The sequence below is a fragment of the Quercus lobata genome, chromosome 12, assembly GCF_001633185.2.
Source record: "Quercus lobata isolate SW786 chromosome 12, ValleyOak3.0 Primary Assembly, whole genome shotgun sequence".
In the NCBI taxonomy this organism is placed as follows: Eukaryota; Viridiplantae; Streptophyta; class Magnoliopsida; order Fagales; family Fagaceae; genus Quercus; species Quercus lobata.
In genome coordinates, this window is record NC_044915.1 from 40,190,340 (window position 1) to 40,216,660 (window position 26,321).

A 26,321-nucleotide genomic window follows, 5' to 3' on the forward strand; every position below is an offset into this window, starting at 1 on the left:
AGTCCCCTCTCCCCCAGTGATAAGCACATGTCAGGATTAGCCTACTAGTAGATCTAGAGGAGCTCATTCCATTACTTTTCAAAAACACAGATCTAGAGGAGCTCCTTGACAGACTGACATCTCCAATCATGCAAATTTTGGCTTAGTAAAGAAGAATTAGTACGCAGGTAAACTAACCCAAAAGCAAACTATATATGATGTACATGCTGAGTTTGAGTATGTTGAAGAGCTCTAAAAAAGCAACAAAAGGCTCGGAGTTTTGTCACAAAGGATGAATTGTCCGTAAAAAAAAAAAAAAAGAGCTTTCATTGAATAAAATTTAGAAACACAAATAGGTTAAGGCGGGGTGACGAATTTGAACTTTGACACAAGGATCTAATTTTGTCCAATTCAGGGCTATGAACAAAGCACAACAACAATGTTGAGTACAAGGTAGAGATCATTGTTCCTACGTCATCATCATAGACTGTAAAGTTACTGCAGACTAGATACAAGCTTGACAGAAAGAAGCACCAAGGGAGAAAATGCAGACAAGGAATAAAATATGATCAATCTGAATAATCATGACATACTAGCATCTTGAAACTAAATAAATGCAAAAAAACTTCAGGAGTATATATTTGATCTCATAGAATATAATATCCGGCAGATAAATTGTACACCTTAGAGGACGACGTCCTATCAATGGCACATTTAAGCCTCAATGTTTATTCTTTTCAAGCAAGCTAACAAGTAACAACTCTGGAACCCAATGTTTAATTTTACAGCCTCAACATTGTTTAAGAAACTAAGTTTCAGTGGATGTGGTTGCATCATCTTTGTGCTTAATCATACCCGAATCCACAAGAATGGGAACCTCTGCCACAAGCCATGGTGCAAGACCCAAGCATAGTGCATGTGCTATACCAAACCTAGGACTGCAAAACAAAATCAGGATCAACAAATCTATAAGTCTAAGATACAACTAGATTGCTCAAAGAGACAGACAGGGAATAACTCCAGATGAAAATAATGATGATTCAACGTTAACCAATGTGACCACATGTAGGTAAGGGATAAAAAAAAAGTAGTCTGCTTGTTGTTTAAGGAAAGTTCAAAACCAAAAATAGGGTAGTAGTTAGTACTGTTTTTCCAGCACAAGAATGATATTATGTTAATGTATACTTTTCTTGCAGCTCCAAATTGAAATGCGGGGTTCTATTATCAATGTTGGAAAGCAAAATTTTCAGGAAATAGGTCATTATGCTGGTATTCTTGCATTACCGTAACAATAATATCATTAAAACAAACAGTGGTTTGCAAATTAAACCGAAAAGAAAATAAATGTCTCTTACAAAAATAAGTTCCATCGAACAAACAAAAGAGAAAATGTGTTTTCATTAGTTGAAAAGGCAAAGTAATCAAGGAGATGGCTCTAATAATAATTCAAAGCACTGAATCTTTTACTCTATATAGAAGAATAGAAATACAATTATACATCACAGCTAAGCTAAGCCAAGCCAACAAATCCAATAAGGTTTAGAGTCAAGGAGGTTTAAAACCTAGGAAGCACGGACACGAAGATAGCTTATTTAGCTAAAATTGAATTTTTTTTACTGAGAGTATTGTAAATAAAACTAAAAGTAGCTGAAATAGTACAATGAGACACATAAATAGTACCAAAAAGTGTAATAGAACCAATAAATAGTACAAAAAATAAGTTGAATAGTAAAAAAAGCTAGTTTTTTAAGCCAATGCCAAACGCACACTTCATTTCATACTAGTGTCGCACCTGTACCGTGTCCATGCTTCTTGGTTTAAAACATATTTCATCTCATATCAAATTCCAGATTTAATCACTCATCCTACTAGTAAAAAAACACAATAAATCGAGATACGAGCTTCATCAAACACTCCTTAAAATTATAAACACCATTATGTGCGTATGTGTGTATTTTATTTTTTATTTTTTTTTAATATCTTAGGGAACCTTTTTAAAGAACAACCCTTTGGACTAGCCTCTAGCCTGTAAAACTTAAGGTAAACTGACTCCATTTGCCAGAACCAGTTGTCGGGTAATCTAGAGGTATTCACCCCTACAGACTATGCAGTTTATGCTCACGCAAACCCATAAAGATCATAGTAATTTCTAATTAGTAAAAAAATAAAAAAGACAAAAGTACCAGTTTTTTGCCCAAAGTGGCTTGAAATGTACGGTCAAGCAGATCTTCCCCCCTCTATACATCTGAAAAACCACCACCAAATAAAAATTTCAGACCAATGAAAATTAACACAAACAAAAAAAAGGACAAAATGGGAATTGAAGAAAATATGAAACCTTTTGGGTTTTGCCATCGAGTTGAGGAAGCTCGAGCTCGGGAGCGGTGGAGGGATAGGTGACAGGGATATCGAATTGGAGGTCGAACTCGTACTTGAGGAGATTGTGCACGTACCAGCATTTCCCTGTCCAACGTGTCCCCTCCGGATTGGACGCTGAGATCCGGAACCAATCGTTGTCGTTGGACTTGTTCATCTGTGTGTAGGCGATCAGGGACTTGTACTCCTCCTTCAGCCTCTGCGTCCAGGCCTCACCGTCTCTTGGCCCGGCTTTCGTCGTTAGCAGAGGGATTTGGGTCAGTGTCGATTTCGTGTTCGGGTCCCAACCCTCCATTTCTCTCTAACCCTAACCCTAATCCTAAGCTAGATGATTTTCTTTTATCTCTGTCTCAGGGAAATCTTTGCTCTTTCTTTCTGTGCCCGTCGAATTGTTCCTCGTTCTTCTTCTTCTTTTTTCCTTTTTTTTTTTTTTTTTCTAGATTCTATAAACAGCTCAGCTGAAATTCGACCGGACAAAAGCTTTTTTTTTTTACAAGAAAAAGTGAAAATCTTTTTTTTTTTAAGTGACATCATTAGTCAATCTAATTATATATATATATATATATAATACTTTATATTTATTTATATGATTACGTGTTTGAAAATATATTTAAATATAAATTTGAGGTTCGATTTTATAAATTTATAAATTATATTTTTTATAAACAAATTTATAAATTAATTAATAAGATATCCAATTATTCATTTATAATAATTTATTAGGCATATAAATAGTTTGTGAAAACCATATATAATTATTATTATTATTTCTTTTTTTTTTAGAATCAAGATCGAGGGCTTATTATTAACTAAGAAATTCATCAAGAAAACAATGTAAAATGTTTGGTGGGACATCCTCCATCCAAACTAGTAAAGGAAAAGAAAATTGAGCTCTCCGCGCTAAGGCATGAGTAACATTATTACCCTGCCTCCTAGTATGGGAGGGAGAAAGTTCCTAAGGAACCTGCTATAGACCTGAAGTCTTTAACTAGATGATCCTCTGGTGACTGTGTTACATCCCTCTGAGACAAAGCTTTTATCACCCCTTCAGCATCGCCTTCAAAAATGACTCGCTGTAAGCCAAGCTCCACTGCAAACACGGCTGCTCTTCTTGCTGCTAATAACTCCAGAGTTTCCACCGATGACGGGAGAGCAATTTTCTCAGATAATGCTGCCATAACTTCCCCAATTTCATTTCGGATTACAACCCCAATACCAACTTCACTTGTGTCAGCAAACACTGCACCATTAAAGTTTGCTTTCAACTCACTTGATGCTAGAGGCTTCCATCTAGCTGGGGGTAGCTTCTGTTTTGGACCACTGTCAGGGAATTTTTGTTGAAACTCGATCAGCGTTGTCAAAGCAAACTCGAAGACTTTATGTATGGGCAAGGTCTACTCTTTGCACCTTATTTTATTCCTACGATACCAAATAGACCAAGCTACCATTGCAAACACGTCAAGCCAAGCTGATGCGAACAGAATGATACCCATCAGGTCCGAGATTGTCTTAAACTGATTGGTCTGACCTTAAAGCCAAGCGAAACTTGGCAACCATACAAATCAGATTGTATCATAGCACCACACAACGTGGAAAATATCCTCTGGAGCTTTCTAACATAAGCTGTAAACTGAGTTGTCTAGCACTTTCCTCTTCTGCAAGTTCACTTTTGTAGGCAAGGCATCCATGCACACACGCCAAGAAAGATCTTGACCTAATTTAGGACTCTCAACTGCCAAATACTCCTCAAAAAACTCCTGGATTTTTCATCAAAGGAAGCCGAGGCCTTTTCAGTACTTTCTAGCTCACATAAAAATTGATAACCCGACTTCACTAAGTCTATACCCGATTTGCACCTTGGCCAAATAATACAATCCTCTTGCTGTGACAAACATAAAGGGATGCCTCTAATCCGTTGTGCCTCTAACTGAAGGAAAAGGGAATCAATTATGTGATCATTCTGGCCTCCTACATTTGAGTCAATCAATTGAGTTACTGTCCATTCTTTTGCCATATCCACCTGTGGAGAAATGATTTTTGCAGAGCCATCACCAGACAGCCACCTATCTGCATAAATGTTAATTTTTGTACTATCACCCACTAGCCAAAGCATACCCCTTTTGATCAGGTTCCTAGCTTTCAAGATGCTTCTCCAAGCATAGGAGCCCGATGCCACTTTTGCTTTAAGAACTAAACCATTAGGGAAGTACTTCACCTTAAACACCCTGTAAAACAAAGATGAGTGATCAGTTAATGACCTCCACACTTGCTTTGTGAGCATAACTTCATTAAACTTCACCAAGTCCTTAAAATCCATTCCCCCCATATTTTTTGGTTTGCACAAAATTTCCCACTTCTTCCAATGAATTTTTCTTTCCTCACCCCTTTGCCCCCACCAAAACTTCTGGATCATCATTTCAATATCATGAACAAGGCAAGGGGGAGTAGGAAACATCCCATGGCAAAGGTGGGGATTGCTTGTACCACAGCCTTAAGTAAAACTTCCCCTCCCGCTTGTGACAACAACTTCTCCTTTCAACCTTGCAGTTTATTCCACACCCTTTCCTTTATATAATTTAGACTTGCTTTCTTATTTTTTTTTCCCACCACAATTGGCAAGTCAAGGTATCTCTCATATTCCCTTACTTCACTCACTCCTAAAAAATCTTTAACCTCCTCCTTCCTTCCCTCATTGGTGGCTTTGCTAAAAAAGACCATGGTTTTGTTCCTATTTATTTTTTGGCCCGAAGCTTTTTCATAGAGCTGTAAAATGTCTTGAATAACCTGCAAATCACCCATCTTCGCTAGGCAAAAGAGTAGAGTGTCATCAGCAAAGAAAATGTGGGTAGTCTTTGGCCCACTTCTACACAACGAAAAGCCTCTAATCAGATCATCCCTGGCTGCTTTCTGAATTTGACGATTCAGCCTTTCTGAACAAATTATAAATAAATAAGGAGACAAGGGATCCCCCTGCCTTATGCCCCTAGATGGCCTAATATCCCCCTTTGGCTCCCCATTTACTAGGATTGAATATGATGCTGTGCTTATACAATTTATGACTAGCTGAATCCATTGCTGGCAAAAACCCATCCTCTCCATGGTTTTTTGTAAAAATAGCCACTCTACTCAGTCATATGTCTTGCTCATATCGAGCTTTAGTGCCATAAAGCCTGATTTTGTGGACTTCTGATTCTTCATATGTTGTAAGGTTTCAAAGGTTACGAGAATGTTATCAGATATAGCTTTATTAGTCTAAAAAGCACTCTGTGACTCAAAAATGATATTAGGCAAAATACACTTGAGCCTATTTGCAATAACCTTAGAAACAATTTTATATGAGATATTACATAGAGATATGGAACGATAAGCAGTAACTTTTGTAGGACTTTTTACCTTGGGTATGAGTGTGATGAAGGTGTAATTGATGGAAGGGGGAATAGCACTTGATTGTAGACAACTAAGTATTGCTGCTACAACATCATCACCAATAACCCGCCAATATTTTTGAAAAAATAATGGAGGAAGCTCGTCCGGTCTTGGTGCCTTTAAAGGCTCCATTGGATTCACAGCCCGCTCCACTTCTGCTCTAGTATACTCGGCTGTAAGGTACCGGTTCATCTCGGCATCCACAGCATCTTCAATTGAATTTGGGTTTGATGAGGAGAATAGTTGCTGATAATAAGAAGTAAGTATCCCTGCCACTTCTTCTTCATCACTACACATCTCGTCATTCTCATCCTCCAACTGATCAATTTTATTTCTTCGAAACCTGTGAGTGGCTCAGCTGTGGAAGTAACGAGTATTCTAATCTCCCTCATGCAACCATAGGGCGCATGACCATTGTCTCTATAATTTTTCTTCCTTAACCAACAGGTCACTAATCTCTTTTTTCAGTCTTTGCACCTGAACCAAGCTGCCTCCCTGAATAGCAACATCCTTGGCTTTCCTGAGAAGTTCCTTCTTCTCTTTCAATGCACAGGTGACGTTACCAAAGTTTACATGGCTCCACCATTTTAAAATTTTTTGACATCTTTGAATTTTCCCCTCCACCCAAGCCATAGGACAACCAGGAATTTCGCTTATCCATGTGTCTTCAACTGCTTGGCCACACCCTTCCTCTTCCATCCACATCTGTTCAAATCTCCATGGTTTGTTCATCCTTTTTTGGATGCCTTCAAGATGAATTAATAATGGTTTATGGTCTGAGGTTTCGCTCTCCAAATGGACAATTTTTGTTGCAGGGAACATGGATAGCCATTCCACCGTAACTACTACCCTATAAAGTTTAGGGGTGTGAAATGTAATTTTGAGATATAATTTTGGGTGATAAATTGTAATTACCCTATAAATTCATTATTGGTTTTGTAATCCCACATCAACTAGAAGAATAGTTTGAGATCCTAATTATATTAAAAGTTTTAGTCCCACATTGAAAAAAAAGTTCAAACTTCAAAAAGCGAAACTTTACTGGTTAGACTTCCATGGCAGCAAAGCCCTAACCTTTCAAAATTCTCTTAAAAATCATCACTTTTAATCAGCATCATTATTGAGATCCTAATTATATTAAAAATTTTAGTCCCACATTGAAACAAGTTCAAACTTCAAAGAGCGAAGTTTTACCGGTTAGACTTCCATGGCAGCAAAGCCCTAACCTTTCAAAATTCTCTTAAAAATCATCACTTTTAATCAGCATCATTATTGAAATGGCCATGGTCAGGGACGGATCTACATTGGGGTAGAGGGGGGCCATTACCCCCCCCCCCCCCATTAAAAAAAAAAAAAACTAGTATAAAAAAATTATCATTTGCCCTTTTATATATATATATATATATATTTGTTTCTCCTACTTTAAAATATTTAGATATTGACCTACAAGAAAATAAATAAATATATAAAATTCATGCCCCTTTAACTACAAAAAAAAAATATATATATATATATATATGAACTAAACAAAAATCGCGCACAAAATAAGAAACACTTATTTTGTATATTATACTTTCTTGATGTGTTTTATAATATAAAATGTTTAAGAAATACTTATTTTGTATGTAGTATTTTGTTAAATATGAAATAGATGTTAGTTTTTATTTTCCTTTTTTTTTTTTTTTTTTTTTGGTTTTAAGCTTTGGCCCCCCCTAGGTATAAATCCTGGTTCCGTCCCTGGCCATGGTCATGATCATATCATAATGGACATAGACATTTCCCGGTGGATTTTAGAATTCCTAATGCGAAGCACAGCCATGCAAGACCATGTCATCAAGAACCTCCTCCAAGTCCTCCCACTTTCCTCCTCCGCTACCAAAGACACTCGGTTCAAGAAGGCCATCCTCCTCCGCCGAAGACACTCGGGTGAGGATCCTAGGTTAAAACTGTCGAGGCATCTACAACGCCTCGACAGTGCAAGCCCTTCGGGCTCAAATAAAAGGGGCTAGGCCCGATGTCGTTTTTCTTTCTGAAACAAAAGCGTATGAAGATCGTATGGAGTTTGTTAAAAATTATCTCAATTTCGATAATAAATTTGTTATGGAGGCTAAAGGTCGTGTAGGTGGTTTGTGTTTTATGTGGAAGGATGGTGTTTCCATCAAGGTGGTTGAATTTGATAAAAATTTAATCGCCGTCAGAGTGTCGGACCCTATTCTTGATTGGCTGCTAGTTGGGTTTTATGGCCCACCACACTACTCAAAGAAGAAGAAGGCTTGGGGAAATTTGACTGCCTTATTAGAAGCCCATCAAGGTCCATGGGTCTGCTTTGGTGATTTCAATTGCATCCTGAACGAAGATGAACAAACAGGGGGCAGTAAAGGAAGCTCTTCAACTACAAACTACCTAAAGGAGCTAATGTTTGAGCTCAATTCTATTGATCCGGGATATTCAGGGAACAAATTCACTTGGGCCAAAGGTAAATAGGGCAATGCCTCAATCAAAAGAAGGTTGGACAGAGGTATAGCCAGCATTTCCTAGAGGTTAGCATATCCGAAAGCAATTATCTCGCATCTCGGTGCTATCAAGTCGGGTCATGCTCCAATTCTGCTAGATACTAGCCCACCAGATAGTTTTGCTCACAAGCCATTCCGGTTCGAGGCGGCTTGGCTTAGAGATGAAGGATGTAAGTCAGTGATTGAAAATTCAGGGAATTCAAAGGTGTATGGCTCAGAATTTGTTAAGTTGTATAAGAGACAAGCTGCCACCAAAGATGCACTTCGCAAATGGAACAAAGAGGTATTCGACCGTTGTCAAGATAGGATAAACAACCTACTTCAGAAAATTAAAGAGATCCAAAGTAAGCAATCTTCCAGAGAATATGAAGCATCAGAGCAATCAATGCAAGCAGAGCTCTCAAAATGGCTAATCAGAAGTGAAACCATATGGAGGCAAAAATCCAGAGAACTATGGCTTAAGCTAGGTGATAAGAATTCTAAATTCTTCCACTTGTCCACTATAATTCGTAGAAGAAACAACAATGTTGATGCAATCAAAAAGGAGGATGGTTTTTGGATTTATGAGCCTAACCAGATAAGAAGGTTGTTCCGTGACAACTTTATCGACCTGTTTAAGGAGGAAGAAATCAACTTCCCTGAGCACCTTGAGCACCTTATTCTACCCAGCATCACTGAAGAAGAAAATGTGCTCCTAGAAAAAATCCCCTCCCCGAAGGAGATCAAAGAAATGTTATTCCAAATGTAGGATCTAAAAGCCCCAGGCCCAGATGGATTTCCGGCTTTATTCTATAAGCAGTTATGGCCTACTGTGGGCAATGATCTCGTCAAGGCAGTCACATCCTTCTCCACGATGGGTTCCATGCCAAAAGAGGTAAATAGTTCCTTAATTGTGCTCATCCCCAAGATTTCTAACCCGACCTCTGTAAATCATTTCAGGTATATTAGCTTGTGTAACGTGATATACAAAATTATTTCAAAGCTGCTTATTTCTAAGCTCCGACTGCTCCTGGACAAAATCATCTCACCTACTCAGTTAACCTTCATTCCAAACAGATGGATAGCTGAGAATCAAATTATTGTCCAAGAAATCTTACACAACTTCAAATCCCGTAAAACAAAGCCTGGACTTATGGCAATCAAGCTTGACATCCAAAAGGCATATGACAGGGTTAACTGGAAGTTCATCCATGTCCTACTCCATTTTGGTTTCAACGAGACTTTCACTAAATGGGTAATAGCTTGTGTATCCTCAGTCTCTTTTGAAGTGCTTGTGAATGGTGGCAAAACTGAGTCATTTAAGCCAAGTAGAGGTATAGGGCAAGGTGATCCTCTCTCACCTTATCTATTCATTTTGGGCCAAGAAGTGTTATCAAGGCTGATTGATCATGATTTAAAGTTGAAAAATATCAACGACATCAAAACTAGCATTAGCGGGCCAACCATCACTCACGTCATGTATGTTGATGATATTATCTTGTTCTCAAAGGCTTCTAGAAGAGATGCAGCAACTCTAGTGAAAACTTTGGAAAAATATTGTAGATGGTCGGGGCAATCCATTAATAGGAACAGGTCAGGGGTTTATTTCTCCAAGCACACTCAAGGCCAATCCTGAAGATCAGTTAAAAGCATTATCTAAGTGAAAAGCCTAAAAAAAGATGCAGTTTACCTAGGCGCACTGTTGTTCTTATCTAGATCTCCGTCCAAAGATTTTGCATTCCTCCAAGAAAAACTCGAAGCAAAATTGATGGGATGGAGAAGCAAATGTTTGTCATGGGTGGGATAAGAAACTTTACCTGTCTACACCATGTCTGCTTTTAGCATTCCCAATAAGGTGTGCGACAAATTGGACTCCTTAACCAGAAGGTTTTGGTGGAAGCCATGTCATCGAGAGGGCAGATTTATTGCTTGGAACTCGTGGGATAAACTTTGCTATCCGAGGAGTGTTAGAGGTCTAGGCTTCAAAAAAGCAAAGAATGTGAATTCTGCACTGCAAGCCAAGCTGGTCTGGATGATAGCATCCAAAAGGGATAGCCTTTGTATGAGGATTCTAAGATCAAAATACAAGGTCAAGGAAGATTGGCTCAGGGCTGAAGCATCAAAGCATGTTTCACCAATTTGGAAAGCTATTGAGAATGCTAAGACCATTGTTTCAAAAGGAGCTTGTTTCATTATTGGAGATGGCAGCTCGGTAGACGTTTGGCTAGATCCTTGGGTGCCATGGATCCAGGGATTTATTCCAACCCCAAAAGGCTAGTCCACGTCCCAAACAGCTCTTAAGGTGGCCCACCTTATAGACTCTGATCATCACAGATGAAAGGTACCTTTAGTCCTTGACCTCTTTGACACAAACTCTGCCAATGCTATCCTCTCTATCCCTATTCCCTCTAGAACTCCTCCTGATAAGCTGGTTTGGATTCCCGATTCCAAATGGTGTTTTTCTGTAAAGTCTGCCTATAAAGAGATAGTCAATCTCTCATCCCATCCAACCACCCCTATTGTGGATTGGAGGAAACTTTAAAAGTTAAAAGGTCCTGAGAGGATAAAATTATTTATTTGGAGAGTTTCTGTCAATGCCTTGCCTACAAAAGAGAATCTGATGTGCCGAATGCAGGTTGAGGATCCTTATTGTGTACTGTGTAACCAGGAGGTGGAAACATTTGATCATATCTTCTTATGTTGCCCTGTAGCCAAAGCACTTTGGTTCTCTATTTGCTGGGGATTCAGGTCTGATGAGTTCCCATTGGCAACCTCAGTAGACATCATCAACCTGATTCTAAACCCTCTTAAAGCCCTTTGCCAAGCCCAAGAACAATGGTTGGTCTCCCTCTGCCTGGCATTCACTCTTGAAGAGATTTGGAGCATTCAAAATGTTATGCTCCACCATAAAGGATTGGTTGACCTCTCAGCTTCAATCCACGGTATACAAGCAAAGCTCTCTGAATGCTATAACATATTCTCCAATCAAGAGTATCCCCCCCTCCCCCGGTTCCTTGTTCTACATCATGGTCACCCCCCCCCCCTTCGGGCACTCTCAAGCTTAATTTTGATGCAACTATATAGGACTCCAAGTCAGCCATAGCAGTCATCGCTAGAAATGCTTAAGGTAACGTGATTCATGTTTGGACTAAAACTCTACCTAAATGGACCCCTCTACAAGTGGAGACAGAAGCACTGCTGTGGGTGGTTCAGATTACTAGACGAGAATGCTGGAATCATGTCATTTTCGAAGGAGACTCCAAGTTATGTATTGGCGCTGTCCTAGATCGCTCTGGCACTTCTGTTTGGGCTATTAAGCACTTGGTTTCTGATAGTTGTCTCTCTGTTATGTCCTTTTTATCTTGTTCTTTTGTTTGGGTCAATAGAAGTGGCAACAATGCTGCCCACACAGCGGCAAAGTTCGCGATTGAGTCTAATGTGTCTTGGTTTTTTAGTTCGGGTAATCTTCCCCCCTGTTTGGCAGCTGCTTGTAGGGAAGACTCCCCCTTTTGTCTCTTTGTTTCTTAGCCAATATATTGCAGATTATCAAAAAAAAAATTATATATATATATATATATATATTCTTAAAGTTGCCCAAGATACATGGTGGTTATTTGTATCAGGTTCGCCATAAAACCCGGTAAAGCTCCAAGCATCATCTTTCCCTTTGTTAACAATTGCATTTATATGATTCGGTGAATAAGAGTCTACATCAACATCCACCTCCTTTTTCCAAAAAATTGCTACACCTCCCCTCCTTCCTTCTCTTGAACATTCAATCATACCTCCAAACTTGAATTTCCCGGATCTGTATCATCCTTGCTTTTTTCAGCCATGTCTAGGTCACAAACACAACTGAGGGACTTTGTGCCCGTATTATATCACCGAGCTCTTGTTTTGTCTGGGGGTTCCCAAGCCCCCGACAGTTCCAACATAGGAGATTCATTGATATTGGCAGGGTTGGACACCAGCCTTTGCCACTGACTTGTTGCTGCTCTTGTCATTCTGTACAGCTAATCTTTTGTTACTCGATACCACCCAACCCTCCACTTCTGAAGCCAATCTCTTTGTAAAGGGAACTTCAATCCTCCCCTCAACCACCTCTGGATTTTCCCTTGGAATTCTCTTCCACTTCCTACTTGTTTCTGTGCTGACATCTTCCTTCCCACGGGTTTGATTTACTCTTTTTGGATTGCTTAAGGGACTCACGTGGACAAGGTTTGCTAATTTAGTCAAGTCACGTGAGGTGAGTAGGGATATGTCACAAGGTAGGGAGTTGGTCAACTGATCCCTAATTGGAATAAAGTTTTTTACCTTATCTGGGGCTTCAATTCCCCCTTTATTTGCACCTTCCTTATTATCCCCCCCCCCCCCCCCCCCTTTTAACTTGCACTAGTGGATTCACCACGCTTCGCCCCTCAACCTCCACTGGCATAGAGGTTCGACTTTCCTTTTTGTCAGTAGAATTGCTTCCCTTCTTCCTAATGTCGTAGTATCCTGGCACTTTCACCACTGACCTTTTTGATTTTGTGAAAGGCATGGTGTGAATCCAAGCTCCATACTCCTGATGCTCTTTTGCAAATGTCCCTTCGCTATCCAGCCACAGGTCACAATCTCTATCGATGTGATTTAGACAACCACACCAATAAAAAATATTGGGTAGTCGTTCGTATTTGAAAACCACTCACCCTTTCTCCCCTTGGCTTAAAGAGATGACTCTTCCTTGACATAATGGAACACTGATATCCAAGATTACTCGCACCCTTATAAAACTGCCTCCATCCATTTCACTCTCCTTTGTCGACTTGTCCACCCTTCCAACAACCTCACACAATTCCTCAGCCACCTTACGATTAATAAATTGGATCAGGATATCATGGACTTGCACCTAGACGGCCACTTGATCAAACTTTAAGTCCCTAAGGGGAGTATGCTTCTCATAGCGTTGCAACACCACCAGCCACCAGGTGTTTATCAAAGCTCCATGGCTCGTTTGCTAAAATTCTTTCAACATCTTCTTTGTCATCGAACACAAACAGCAAGATATGATCACCAGCACTTCTCACCTGAAAACCATTTACCGATCTCCATAATGGGGTAAAGGTTTTTACTATAGCATCAACATTCAACACTCGCTTCGTTAAAAACTTTGCTGCTAGAATGACCTCAGTCCCCGATTTTTCTTCTGTCAAGCAGACACTACCCCCCTCTCTATCATTCAAAGACATTTTACTCCAATGTTATGTGATACTCTCCATATTTCGTACTCTCCCACGTTACTCCCACAGGACAACAGACCCCACTAGTAAGGAAACACTCCAAATAAAACAAGAACAACAAATGCCTACGGATAACTCAGTTATCAGAGGTACATACAGCCCTTACAAGAAGGATACGACTATTCTACTGACTAAGAAGGCTCCTGGGATTCCACGGGACTTCTTAGCACTAGAGAAACCTGTTTGTGCAATAGTTTTTTGACTCACTCTCCTTGCAAGTTGGTTTTCATTTTTTTTTTTTTTGTTAAAACCATATATAATTTGCAACCATACAAAATTGTTTAATCTAATTTATATAAGTTTGTAATAAAAATAATTTTATTTACTTAAATATTATGATTTTAAATATAATTAAGCTATTGATTATTAATGCAGATTTCTTCTAGGATAAAAATGTTTCAATCGTGGTGCTTATTCAAGTACAACGTTTGAATTTATTCAAAAAAATAAAAAGAATTAAACTTAAACAAATAATTTAATTTGATAATTAAGCTGGAATTCAGCTCATATTTGAAATAAGCTCTATTTGATTATAACCCTAAGATTGGAAAAAAAAAATTGTTATTTATGTCTCTTGATTGTCTATTGATATGGTCATATTCAGTTCATTTTTAGTGTTCATTTGGTATTTTATAGTTTTTCAATAGCTTATTTGTTAAATAATATATATATATATATATATTTTTTTATTAACTTATTAATATAATTCAAAAAAAATATATATATATATAATTATATATACAAAAAGCCAAATTTATTAGTGCACTAGGCTCCTAAATGACTTGACCTGGTAAAATTGCTTGCTACAATCAAACTGCAGTTGGCTCAAATTGCAACTTCTTGTTACTTCGCCTTGCTATCAAAATGAAACAAATCAAACTGCAACTTTCACTATCGTCAGAAAACTAATAAGATTAACCAGAGCTCTATCTCTTCCTCAAATCTCAGTCAATAGATTCTTGGCAGAATCAGAGTGACCCTTGTTCATAGTGGACCAAACTTCAGGAAATGAGACAAGATATTACATCATTTAATTCGATCAAATCCAACCCTAATGTAAGCAATGTGACTTTTCTCGGTCAATGGAATAAAATCTTAAACGTAATCATTTCAAATCATCATAAAGCTTAAAATTAATTAATGTCTTCAATAGAAAAAAAAAAAAAAATGTTTTTCATAATTTATCCAAGTCATTTAAACAAAAAACTTAAATCCAAATCCTTCTTTTCAAAAACTTCAATTCAAATAAACCATAAATGTTAATAATTACTCACTTTTGCTTTCTATCGAAGAGAAATATATTATAAAGAGTGGCTAAATTGGATTGTTGAACTCTTGAAAGTAAACCAGATCAAGGAGTAGCTCCGTTTATAAGTTGAATTCTAATAGATAGAAAAGACAGAATTATGACGAAGAGAAACCTTACATATACCCATTAGTCCTACAAAAAAGTTCATACAGATGACACGCGAAATAATCACATCAGACCAATGCCCCGAGTCGCACCCCACCAAATGGTGGAACCTTCAGATATACTCACAAGAGATAATTGCAAAAGAGCATCATCATAGAAGAGCTTGAAACCCAGAAGCAACAAAGGAAGTTTCATATTTCACTGAGATGAGCAGCTGGCAGTCTCATATTGTCTGAACTTTAGTTGTCCAACATAGACATGTGCTATGTGATTTATTTTAGGCCAATCCTCGCCTATATCCTTTTTGCACCTTTCCTCCAAGGCAGGACATTCTCGAATTGATAGATGTTGAAGGGCACTTAAAGATTGCAAACCCCCAGGCAGAGATGTAAGGTTATGGCAATCTGAAAGTGCCAAAGATCTGAGCTTGGTAAGATTAGCTACCCACTCTGGCAGAGTCTGCAGGCCAGGACAGCCACGAACTTCCAAATTTTGTAGTGTGCTGACATGTTTTAACCCTTCAGGAAGAGACACCAGCTCTGGACAATTCAAGATGATCAAACTTTTAAGAGCAGAGAGGTGTTGCAAATTAGGCAAAGAATCCAATTTTGGACAGTACATGATAGCTAAATGCTCAAGAGCCGTTAGAAATTGCAGCCCAAGTGGCAATGATGCAATATTATTGCAATTTTCAATGGACAAAGATCGAAGAGAGCTCAGGCCTTTTATGTCCTCTGGTAATGAGATAAGGCTATGGCATTCAATTATCTCCAATGACTCCAGAGAGGTAAGGTTCTGCAGCCCTTGTGGCAATGAAAGTAGCTCCTCACACCAGCGAATAGTCAGGGTCTTCAGATTGATGAGCTTTCCTATATTTGGAGAGATGGAGCGAAGTTTGGGGCAAGAGCCAATAGTCAGAGACATTAGAAGAGCATTATTTTGAAGCAAGTTTTCTAAGAAAACCAACCGCTCTCTAAATTCTTCGATAACAAGTATGGTGAGGGAAGCTAAGTTTGATGCTGACTGCAGCATCATTTCATTGCAACTCCGCAGCTCCAGATGCTTTAGTAATGGAAAACGTGGCATGATGCGTAATTTTAAGCATTTTCTGACTGTCAATTTGACCAAGGAAGAGAATCCTTCTCTTTGGCTGAAAGGCCACCAGAATTCTAGATTAGGAAAATCAGTGAGAGTTAGTTCTTTCAATGATGGGAATGGTCTTGTGCCCTTACCATAGAAGTCTTGGCCAATGACCCTCACTTCATCCATTCCTTGCAAGTAAAGGACCTTAAGGTAGGGAAGTGGACCCAGTGTAGGAAGATGTTCACATCTACTGCAGTCAATCAAGACAAGTTCAGTTAGATTTGGCAGTTTATGAAGACTCATCCATCCTGGGAAGCAGATTCCTCTGTACGCTTTTAGAGACAACTCTTTTAGATATTCATGTGGTTGGAGGTAATTAAGCACTTCTCTTCCCAGAGTTCCATCAGTATAATTGTTCCTGCTTAATTCCTTGTGATCATTCCCCCAGGATAACTCCAAGGACTGAAGGCTTCGCTTCTCTATCAAGTTGGCTGTCATTGCCTCTGTTGCATCCTTCACATTCTCCAAGTGTCTAATATTTAGCTCACCCCCAAGGTTTAAATCCTGCAGCTCGCTGAGACTTTCACCCATGCCCTCTCCTACAATAAACATTGATAACGTCCGAAGGTTTTTAAGGTTTCCAATCGAAGCTGGCATTTGGGTCAATCTCTCACAGCCAATTATGATCAAATGTTTCAATTTAAACATTTTGCCTGTATGACTTGGTAACTTTATGAGATTATAGCAACCAGAAAGGTTCATAACTTGTAAATTGTAAAGACAGCAAACACTTTCAGGTAATGTTTCAACATGTGAATTAGAGAGGTCAAGGTACCTCAAGAATATGAAAGAGGAAATTGAGTCATGGAGCTTTTTGATGCCACTACCACTTAAATCCAGGACCCTTAAGTATCTGAAACTTGAAAAAACACCAGGAGGAACTTCTCCAAGATCACCTCTTGGAAAGACTAAAATGAGAGTTCTCAATTTCTTCACTTCATACAATGTTTCAGGAATTGTATATAAGCTGAAATCACAAACCACTGATGAGTGACGAATTAGGGAGAGACTTCTCACTATATTGTTATCTTCCACCCTCAAGTATTCATTTCCTGCAACAGATTGTGCAAGATCATGAATGAGATTGTGCATTTTGCACTCAATTATATTGCCCTGGTCACCTCTCTGTACATCCTGAAAGAAAGACATCCATACCAAATCATCGAAATACTCATTGCCAATGAATTCTTGTGATTTTCTCCCTTCTGATTGAAGCAAGCCTTCTGCAATCCATAGCTGGATTAGTTTCTCCTTCTTGAAAATATAATTTCTGGGAAATATTGAGCAATATGCAAAGCAACCTTTCAGATGTGTTGCCAAGTGACTGTAACTCAACCTCAGTGCAGGTAGAATTCCACTATCACTTTCAGATACATCCCAAAGATCACTATCTTGGACAAAGAACCACTCTTTTTCCCCCCTTTTGAACCTCATGACGCTTCCCAGAGTCTTTGCAGCTAAAGGTACACCGCCACATTTCTTCACTATTTGTTTGCCAATTTTAGACAGGTTTGGATGGTGGTCTTCATTATAGCCAAAGGCTCTTTGCTTGAATAAAGCCCAACAGTTATCATCAGATAGACCTTTCAAATGATGAATGTAAGTTGTGCCCATTATAGATGCGACCTTTTCACTACGTGTGGTAACAATGATTTTGCTTCCTTCCACACCGCTTCTCAATGAAGTTCTTAAATTGTCCCATTCATTGTGATCTTCATTCCATACATCATCTAACACAAGCAAGTATCTTTTCTCAAATAACAATTCCTGGAGTCGAAACTGCAGCACATCCATCCCAAGCAAATCACATTTGCTCTTACTACCAGATTCTAAAATCGAAACCATGATCTTCCCCACATCAAAATCATCATTAACACAGACCCAAATCTTCATATCAAAATGTCTTTTTACCCTTTCATCATTGTACGCTAATTGAGCAAGAGTTGTTTTACCAAGACCACCAATACCAACTATAGAAATAATAGAAATTTTCCCTGGACTTTCACCAACGGACACTAATTGCTCTACTATCGTCTCTTTATCCTCCACTCTCCCAAAAACTTCAGATTCAATTACAAAAGATCCCGTTTGCCTTCTCCGTCTACTCCTACTATCACTAACAAGTCCCTCTTTCAAATTAAAATAAGACTTCTCTTCTGCCAAAACATTTAATCTCTCTTTGATTTGCTTAATTTTTGGTAACATGTCAACGCAACTCAAGAATTTTCCCAAAGAGGGAACAAAGATGCTTACCTGGTCGATGAATCTGTTGCGGTTACCGGATAGCATAACTTCAGGGGAGCACTCATCAAGAAGGTCCTCCACATCATAAGCAACTTCCTTAAGCTCTGTCAACCAGTTTTTCAAGGCTTTATCTGTCAACTGTCGCTCTTCTGCGTCTTTGAGCACAGTTTGGATTACGCGTAAGGTACGCCGGAGCTTCTTGAGCTCCTCCTTGACGCCGCAGATATTAGTGATCTCTTCAAGAAATGGAGTGGTCAATTTGTCGAATATCAACTGTACAAGAGGGGACAGAACTACATCCAACTCCATCTAATGGCAGTTGCAGGCAAAAGTACTATATCGAATATGGATTTTTACCCACGTCAAAGATTCAAGAGCACTCCAAGAAGAACCAAAACACTGGTTTAGGCGTTTAGCTCTGCCGGCGACTTTGGAAGCTTCTACTGCGTTGATTTTTTAGGGAAGGTGGTATAGCTTAAAGAATTTCTTCCTTGAAAACAGTAAAAATTTTGTAAAATAGTATAATATATGATTCATTTTCAACTGACCTCACAATGGAATTGTGAGGTCAATGCGTAGTGAAACACAATTACTATATTGCACTTTAAATTATCTCACTTAACTTTCCCCTCCTTTCCCATCGGGATATTTGCCATCTAGCATAATTTTTAGAGACTATTTTGTTAGTAAGCACAGATTTGAAACCATTCAGGAAATTAGTATCTCGAGTTCGTGAAGCTCGAATTCGATGACAATCTCAAGCCCCAAAGACTTGAGTTTGGACTGCTAAGGTGGAACAATTCATCCACATGGAACTCGAGTTTCTTAAACTTGAGTTCTATAAAACCAGATACAAAGAAGAACAAAGGAAGAAGACGATTTGCAGATCTGAAGAAGAATAGAGGAAGAGGAAGACGATCTAGAGCTTTAAAGAAGAACTGAGGAAGACAATCTGAGCAAGACAATCTGGTTGGAGAAGAACAAACCCTGGGTGGACGATCTGGCTGGAGAAGAACAGATGTTGGGTGGAGAAGAGGAAGAAGAAGAAGAATAGACGGTGGGAAATCAAATGGTGGAACTCAAGTCTCGAGTTCCGTGTGGATTTTTTTCCACCTTAGATGCCACCACTTATAAATCGAGACTTAGAAACTCAAGTTCTATCTTGGAACTCGAGTATTAAACACTCGAGATGCTAATTTGCTAAATAGTTTTATAAACTAAACACTAACTAAAATATTATAAAAATAATTCTAAATGCAAAAAAATTCCTTTCCCACCATTTCTTGACAACCAAACACAATTCGTATACATAGATTTATGAAAGGAAAATTACTTACAGAGACAGGTTAGGGCATCGTGAAGCCACTCGGCCATGATGGTGGCAGATGAACTGAAGCATTGGTGTTGGGGCTAACGTTGGCCATTGAGGGGCTTGTCGGAGCTAGCTACCAGTGCCCTTCTAGCCGATACAGAGTAGAGGGCGAGAAATTTTAGGCACTCCATCATGACCAGAAAGGCGTTAGTCTATAGTTGGGTAAAGAGAAGCCAATAGGCAACAAGACCAGAGAGAGAGAGAGTTTTGGTGACATCTAAAAAGTGAAGAAAAAGAAAAACAATAGGAAATAAAAATCTTTAAAAAGTGAAGAAAAACGAAATATTGTCTCTCTCAAATTTAAATTGTGTTCAAATAAAGTTAATTCGTTTACGACCCTAGATTCAAGAAAAATATCGCTATGACTCTTCAATTGTGAAGATGAAACTAAGGGAGAAATTATACTTTACCGCTCTATACTATGCCTCGTGTTACATTTTAAACCCTAAAATTTACGAATGCATGTTTTGCACCTTAAACTATGATTTTGTTACACTTTACACCCTGCCATTAAGTTTGTTGTTAACTTAGATGAAAATTCAAAATTTAGGATGCAAAATGTAATAGGAAGTATAGTTTAGGATAATAAAGTGTAATTTATCTTTTATTTTTAAAGTATTTAGAAAATGGGCAATTGAGTCTTTTCACATGTTTTCATATTTTTCCATCCAAGTTAACAGAAAACTTAATATCAAGGTGCAAAATGTTTTAGGGTGCAAAAAGTACATTTGAAAAGTTTAGGGTGCAGAATGTAACATGAAGTATAATTTAGGGTGGTAAAGTGTAATTTTCCTTTCTTTCTTTTTTTAAAGACAATTGTGACCTTTCAATGGTGCATTTTTATCAATATTCCTTGGCCTAATTTTCATGGTTAACCGAGGGATTTGGGTTAGTGTCAACTTCATGTTCGAGTCGAAAATCCTCCATTTCTTTATAACGTCATCCTATTCCTATGTGGACATTTTGCTCTTTCCTTCATTTTGTGCTTATCTAAGGAGGAGAAGGCGGCAAGATCAATGTGCTCTCTCTCGTATAGGTTTCATTTCGAAAAAGTACTAAGGTCTTGCAAGTTAGCGGTTGGATGAGACAAAGACATGGATTTAGATCTTGGATTGTATGGAGCTAATTTTTTTAGGTTAAATGTAGTTAGACTCTCTAACTTTAACCAAAATTCAATTCAGTTTTTGAATATTTGATATGATTATTTCAGTCCTTCCATCACAACTTGTTAGACACCTAAAAAATGACATAGTTTGGGATTTTTTTAGTTTCTTAAATTTAAAAATCTATAAAAAAAAAAAAAAAAATTGAAAAAATAGATTTGAATTTTTCTATCCCAATTCAATACTCCATAGATAGAAATCAAAATGGGAAGAACTTTTTTTTTTTTTTTTAAATCTATATTATTTCAAAACTCCACACATTGAAAACAAACCCAAACCAAATTTACTCTCTCTATCTCTCTTGCCACCGTGGCAACCTAGATATCCATTGTTATCCTACCTCATTTTGTGACCCATCTATCGTTACATGACCCAACCGTCGTCCATATCTTTATCGCCACTCCTTGATAATTTTGTATTTGGATATAACCTTTTTGGTTGAATTTGTGATTTGTGAAAATAATTTTTTCTCAAATTTACAACTGGATTGGACAAATTTTGTTTGTGATTCATATGAAAATTTTTGTTCTTTGCTTTTCGTAATGTTCTCCCACAAATATTAAGAAAGAAATTGAATTTTTTTATTAGATTTCTTTTTTTATTTCATTGACTTTAAGAATTAAGAGAAAAGTAAATCTTTGTTGATAACTATTAACGAAACCCACTAGCTAAAGGAGGTAGACAAAATGACTACATAGAATAATAGTAAACGTTGGAGGATTGCAATGAACAAATCAAAAGTTACAAAAATGAATTAAATTATGAACAAAGTTAAAAGGTATAATTTCTAATTAGCCTTATATAAATGACATTCACATATATATAATATGCAACATTCTTGCTCGAGGTGTACATGGTATGGTTTGATATAATTTTGGGCTATATTTAGCATCGCACCACGTGATGCAATTTGCTAAAACCCTCATCGCACCTCACCATAATAAATCGATCACTATGCAGTGCGGTTTGATTGGTTTTCATATATATTATAAATGTGTACTAAATATATGGTAAATATATTTAATATATGCTAAATATCTATTAAACATACATTTAGTACATGTTAAATATTTATAAATTTTATATTAAATATAAAATAAAACTTATATATTAATAGATGTGTTATGTTGTGCAGTTTTTTGAAAGCAAAACCCCAAATTGTACATTGATGCATTTTTCTGCACCTCCACCATGATCGGTGGTGCAATGGCCACAATTTGCGGTCGTTTTTACTCAGTTTAGGTACGGTTATATCGAAGTGGTTTCTTGTTCAGCACTAGACATAAGTAAGAAAACTAACATAAGTGGATTGGGGGACCAATAAATGCATTTTTTTTTTTGAAACTTTATGGACAAAAACTCTAAAAGTGCTCATTTGAAACTCAGTATTAAAAATGTTAAAATTTAAGAATTAATAGTTGTATTTTGGCCCCAAAAAAAAAAAGTTTTCCATACTTAAATCTAAATCTTTTTTTGAATTCTTCAATTCAAGTGTACCATAGATGTGAAAAATTACTCACTTCCACTTTTAATGGGAGAGAAAAATAAAAATACAATAAGAAAGAACAAACTAATAAATTGGATTGTTGTTGAACTCTTGAAATAACTAGGGTTTGAAATGAATCAAGCCATTTATGAATAACTTGGACTCGGCTCAAGAAAGAAACTTGTTTAACTTTTTGTATTTAGCAAACAAATCAATCTCAAGCAATTAATTCTAGTACCCACAATTTTATCAAAAATAAATAAAAAAATTTCTAGTACCCACAAATTAAGTCATAACTTTTATAACAATTATTCACATGGCAAAATATGACTAGTCGTCTGTCACTTTCACATGGATTCATCACTCACAGTTTGCTATGTAAGTAGTTGTGGCAAAAGTTAAAGGTTAAAAAAAAAAAAAAAAAAAAAACTAAGTTATGGGTTAATTTGTGATCCTAGAATTTGTTATCTCAAACACAAGTTTAAGATCGACTATTTATTGAGTCAAGCTCAAATATAAGAATGTGTTCGTGAACGAGTTCGTGAGTATGAGACTTGATTTAAACATATAATGAGATTATGTATTTATATGTATACTTATATAAACTTAATATTAGATTTTGTAAGTTTGGAACTAAGTTTTTAATTTATCAAATTATTATCTATAATATAAATAGTTCATTTTGTAGTAAAAATCATAATAATTTGTAACAAAAGATAAAATTTTTAATAAGTTAATATATTTGAAAACTCTAATATTATAATTTCAAATGTAATTTGTTTACTGTATGTTAGTACATTTTAAATTAAATTATGTTAAAACTTAATTTGTAATTAATTGAAGCTTATAAGAGAGATTTGTTAGTTAATAAGGTGAAGTTAATTAAACAAACAGTAACTTTATGTAAGTTAAATTAAATTAATAAAGAGGAGTTATCTAAACTAATAAAAATTATGTAGGCTATAAGAGCTTTTAAAAGCCTATATATATATATATATATATATAGTTATGCTATGACTATTTTCATATCAAGAGTGAAGGAAGAGAAATAGTTAAAGCAAGAAGCTCTCTCTTCTTTTTCTATAGTAATAGTGAGTAATGTGTGAAAGTGAGTGAGTTCAACAATATTCCTAAACACTTGAGAGGTTTCAGGCCATAAAAAGGTGTTTCTTTTGGTGGAGTTTTGAGCTCAACCTCTTGTGCAGAGTTGGTCCAAACTATACAATGAATTGTTGGGTTGTTGTATCCTAGAGAGGACAAGTCAAAAGATAAATTTTACTGCATCGGTTTATGGGCTTTGCCAACTGCAAAGGGCTTGAATTTCATTGAAGTGAGAGAGAGATTTTTGTGCCTCAATCCGACATTGTTTGTTTAAATTCCTAATTTTATTGTAACAAAATATCATTTTATTGATAATTTCTCCAACATTGTATTTGGAAAATCATAGTAATTCGTGGACAAACTAAGCTTATTTAACACTTTAAATGAACCATGGTTCTCATTTGTTGATACACTCGAGCTGACCTTGATCAAAGAAAAATAAATGAACAATTCTAAAAATTTAATTTTGACTTGACTCTTCTTTGCTCGTTTACAACACGAAATAACCGGATCAAGGAATAGTCCTAGTTAAGTTGAATTTTAGTATAGATAAAACAAAGAAGGATAAAGTTTAGTTACAAAATTAGTTGTCGCCTAAGACTCTTTTAAAAAAAATTAACATTATTATATATTTTGAAAATCTAATTGTTAAATTGCATGTTGTTTACGCTCTTAATACACATCAAATTTTATGCCAATCGAATATTATTTACTATATACTTTATAAGCTTATATTTTACACTTAATTTTAAACTAAAAAAATTTGTAATTTAAACAGTTTATTGATCTTCAATCTCTCTCTCTCTCTCTCTCCCCCCCATCACTCTGTTTATCTTTTCCTCATTGTCTCTCTCTTTCAACCACCCACCACTACCACAAGAAACCCACTACCACCCACCACAAAAAAACCCATCGCCACCACCTTTGCCAAAAGAAACCCACCACCACCACTGTAAAAAAAAATAATAATAAATAATAATAATAATAATAAAAACCACCCTTATCACTGGGAACAAAACCCATAAAATCTACCACCACCTCCACCCACAAAACCCACAAAACCACTACTAAAAAACCCACCAAACACTACAGCCACAGCCACAACCAATCAGCCACGGTGAGAATCAAACCCATAGGACAAAATCAAACCTGAATTAGCAACCAACAACCACCCTCCAAGGAAACCCATCAGATACACCACCATGACAACAACCCAACCCACCACTACCATGCATAGAAACCTACAAAAAAAATCAAAGCAAAAATCCACACAACTGAAACCCACCTTGCCACCATGAAACCCACCTTTGCCACCACAACCAGAGACACCACCATGGCAACAACACACCCACCATCACCATGCCTAGGATCCCACAAAAAATCAAAGAAAACTTCGCATTAGAACCCCTATCAAAACCCATCGACAATCCAACCCAAACCCATCAGAACCCAGCCATTGTTACCCAACATTGGAACCCAACACCACCACCACCACCACCACCGTTACCTAGCCACAACCATAATTCCACCCTGGCTCCACGATCTCCACTCCTACACTACAGAAGTTGATCTCCACACCTCCATCGCCATTGTCTCCATGCTGATCTGAGAGAGAGGAAGGAAGCCTTAGATGGTTTTGGGTTTAAAGAAAAGAGAGCATAAAGAAAGAAAGAGAAGGAAAAGAGAGAAAGAGAAGTGCAATAATGAGATAGAGAGAGGGGAGAGAGAAGATGAATCAGATTATACAATTATGCTATAGTACCATTTTAGATTTAGAGCATCCACATTAGTGGATGCAAATTTTTTGTAAATTTGCACATCTAAAACCTACTCTTTATATTTTACACTCCTATTTTTACAAAACACCCATATTAGTTTGTCTATTATACACATTTATTCAAATAAAATATTCATTTTTTTTAACACTGTTGTGAGGGCTTTTCACAATTCGTTTCAATACCAATGGGCTTGGTTTGCAATCGAATGCTATAAAAGATTTGTGCCCCCTCATCCTTCACCAATTGGTCGTTGGATGGATCGATAAGGCATACGGTTCAACAAGTGGTATCAAAGCCCAATCATAGGTTCGAGTTGTTGGAGCCGCATTGTGAGGGAGGGATTGTGAGGGATTTTCACAATTCGCTCCAATACCAATGAGCTTGGTCTGCGATTGAATACTATAAAAGATTTGTACCCCCTCATCCTTCACCAATTGGTCGTTGGATGGATCGATAAGGCACACGGTTCAACAACTGTCATCTCTCTCACAGTCCCAACATAACCCACATAGTCACCATCATCAAGATTGACGCCTCTGGCCTCCCACTGTGTAACAAGATCAACACCAGCATTCAACCAAAAAAAAAAACCCCCAAAGCACAAGCCGATCACATCGGAATCCACACAACCCATCGACCCACACCCACAATCACTATCATAGCAGCCTTAAGCTCAACCAAAAAACCAGAAAAACAAACCCCACTTATCCACCACGTCTTTCCCTCACATCCAAATCCAAATTTGCAAAGCCCTTTAACTCGCTTCAACTTAACCGAAACGCTGCATTTCCAAATGGGTTTCACAGATTTCGTCCTCCATGCGAGAAACCCAATGATCAACCCCATTCAACTTAAAAACAACGAGAAACAAAGGAAAGAGCGGTGGTGATGGCGATCGGCGGTAGTGGCAATTGGCAGAAGCTAGAGGAAGAAAGATTTATGAGACGAGAGAAAGAAAGAGCTGTGTGCCTGAGAGAGATTTTCTGATGAAATGAGGAAAATAGAAGGGAGTGAAAGTCAGGTACAGAGAGGAGAGAAAAAAATTGTTAAAATATTAAATGCACAATT

General features: G+C 37.3%; 3 protein-coding genes across 4 annotated transcripts; 1 reads left to right on the plus strand and 2 right to left on the minus strand.

Moving 5' to 3' along the window:
- Positions 1-590: 590 nt before the first annotated feature.
- LOC115970065 (ubiquitin-fold modifier-conjugating enzyme 1) lies at positions 591-2,808 on the minus strand. Its single transcript, XM_031089732.1, has 3 exons — positions 2,318-2,808; positions 2,163-2,224; positions 591-917 (listed from the first exon to the last, which is right to left on the minus strand). Exons 1-3 carry the CDS (start codon positions 2,648-2,650, stop codon positions 788-790), a joined length of 525 nt encoding a protein of 174 aa, XP_030945592.1. The 5' UTR covers positions 2,651-2,808; the 3' UTR covers positions 591-787.
- Positions 2,809-10,101: 7,293 nt separating this feature from the next.
- On the plus strand, positions 10,102-10,551 carry LOC115970649 (uncharacterized mitochondrial protein AtMg00310-like). The gene has a single exon (XM_031090245.1). It carries the CDS (start codon positions 10,102-10,104, stop codon positions 10,549-10,551), a length of 450 nt encoding a protein of 149 aa, XP_030946105.1.
- Positions 10,552-14,894: 4,343 nt separating this feature from the next.
- On the minus strand, positions 14,895-18,892 carry LOC115969767 (putative disease resistance protein RGA4). Of its 2 annotated transcripts, XM_031089378.1 has the most exons (2): positions 16,199-18,892; positions 15,993-16,116 (listed from the first exon to the last, which is right to left on the minus strand). In XM_031089378.1, the coding sequence occupies exons 1-2, from the start codon at positions 18,660-18,662 to the stop codon at positions 16,082-16,084; spliced, it is 2,499 nt and encodes an 832-aa protein (XP_030945238.1). In that variant the 5' UTR covers positions 18,663-18,892; the 3' UTR covers positions 15,993-16,081. The 2 variants fall into 2 exon arrangements, with proteins under 2 accessions (XP_030945237.1, XP_030945238.1); XM_031089377.1 differs by having other exon boundaries at positions 14,895-18,892.
- Positions 18,893-26,321: the final 7,429 nt, after the last annotated feature.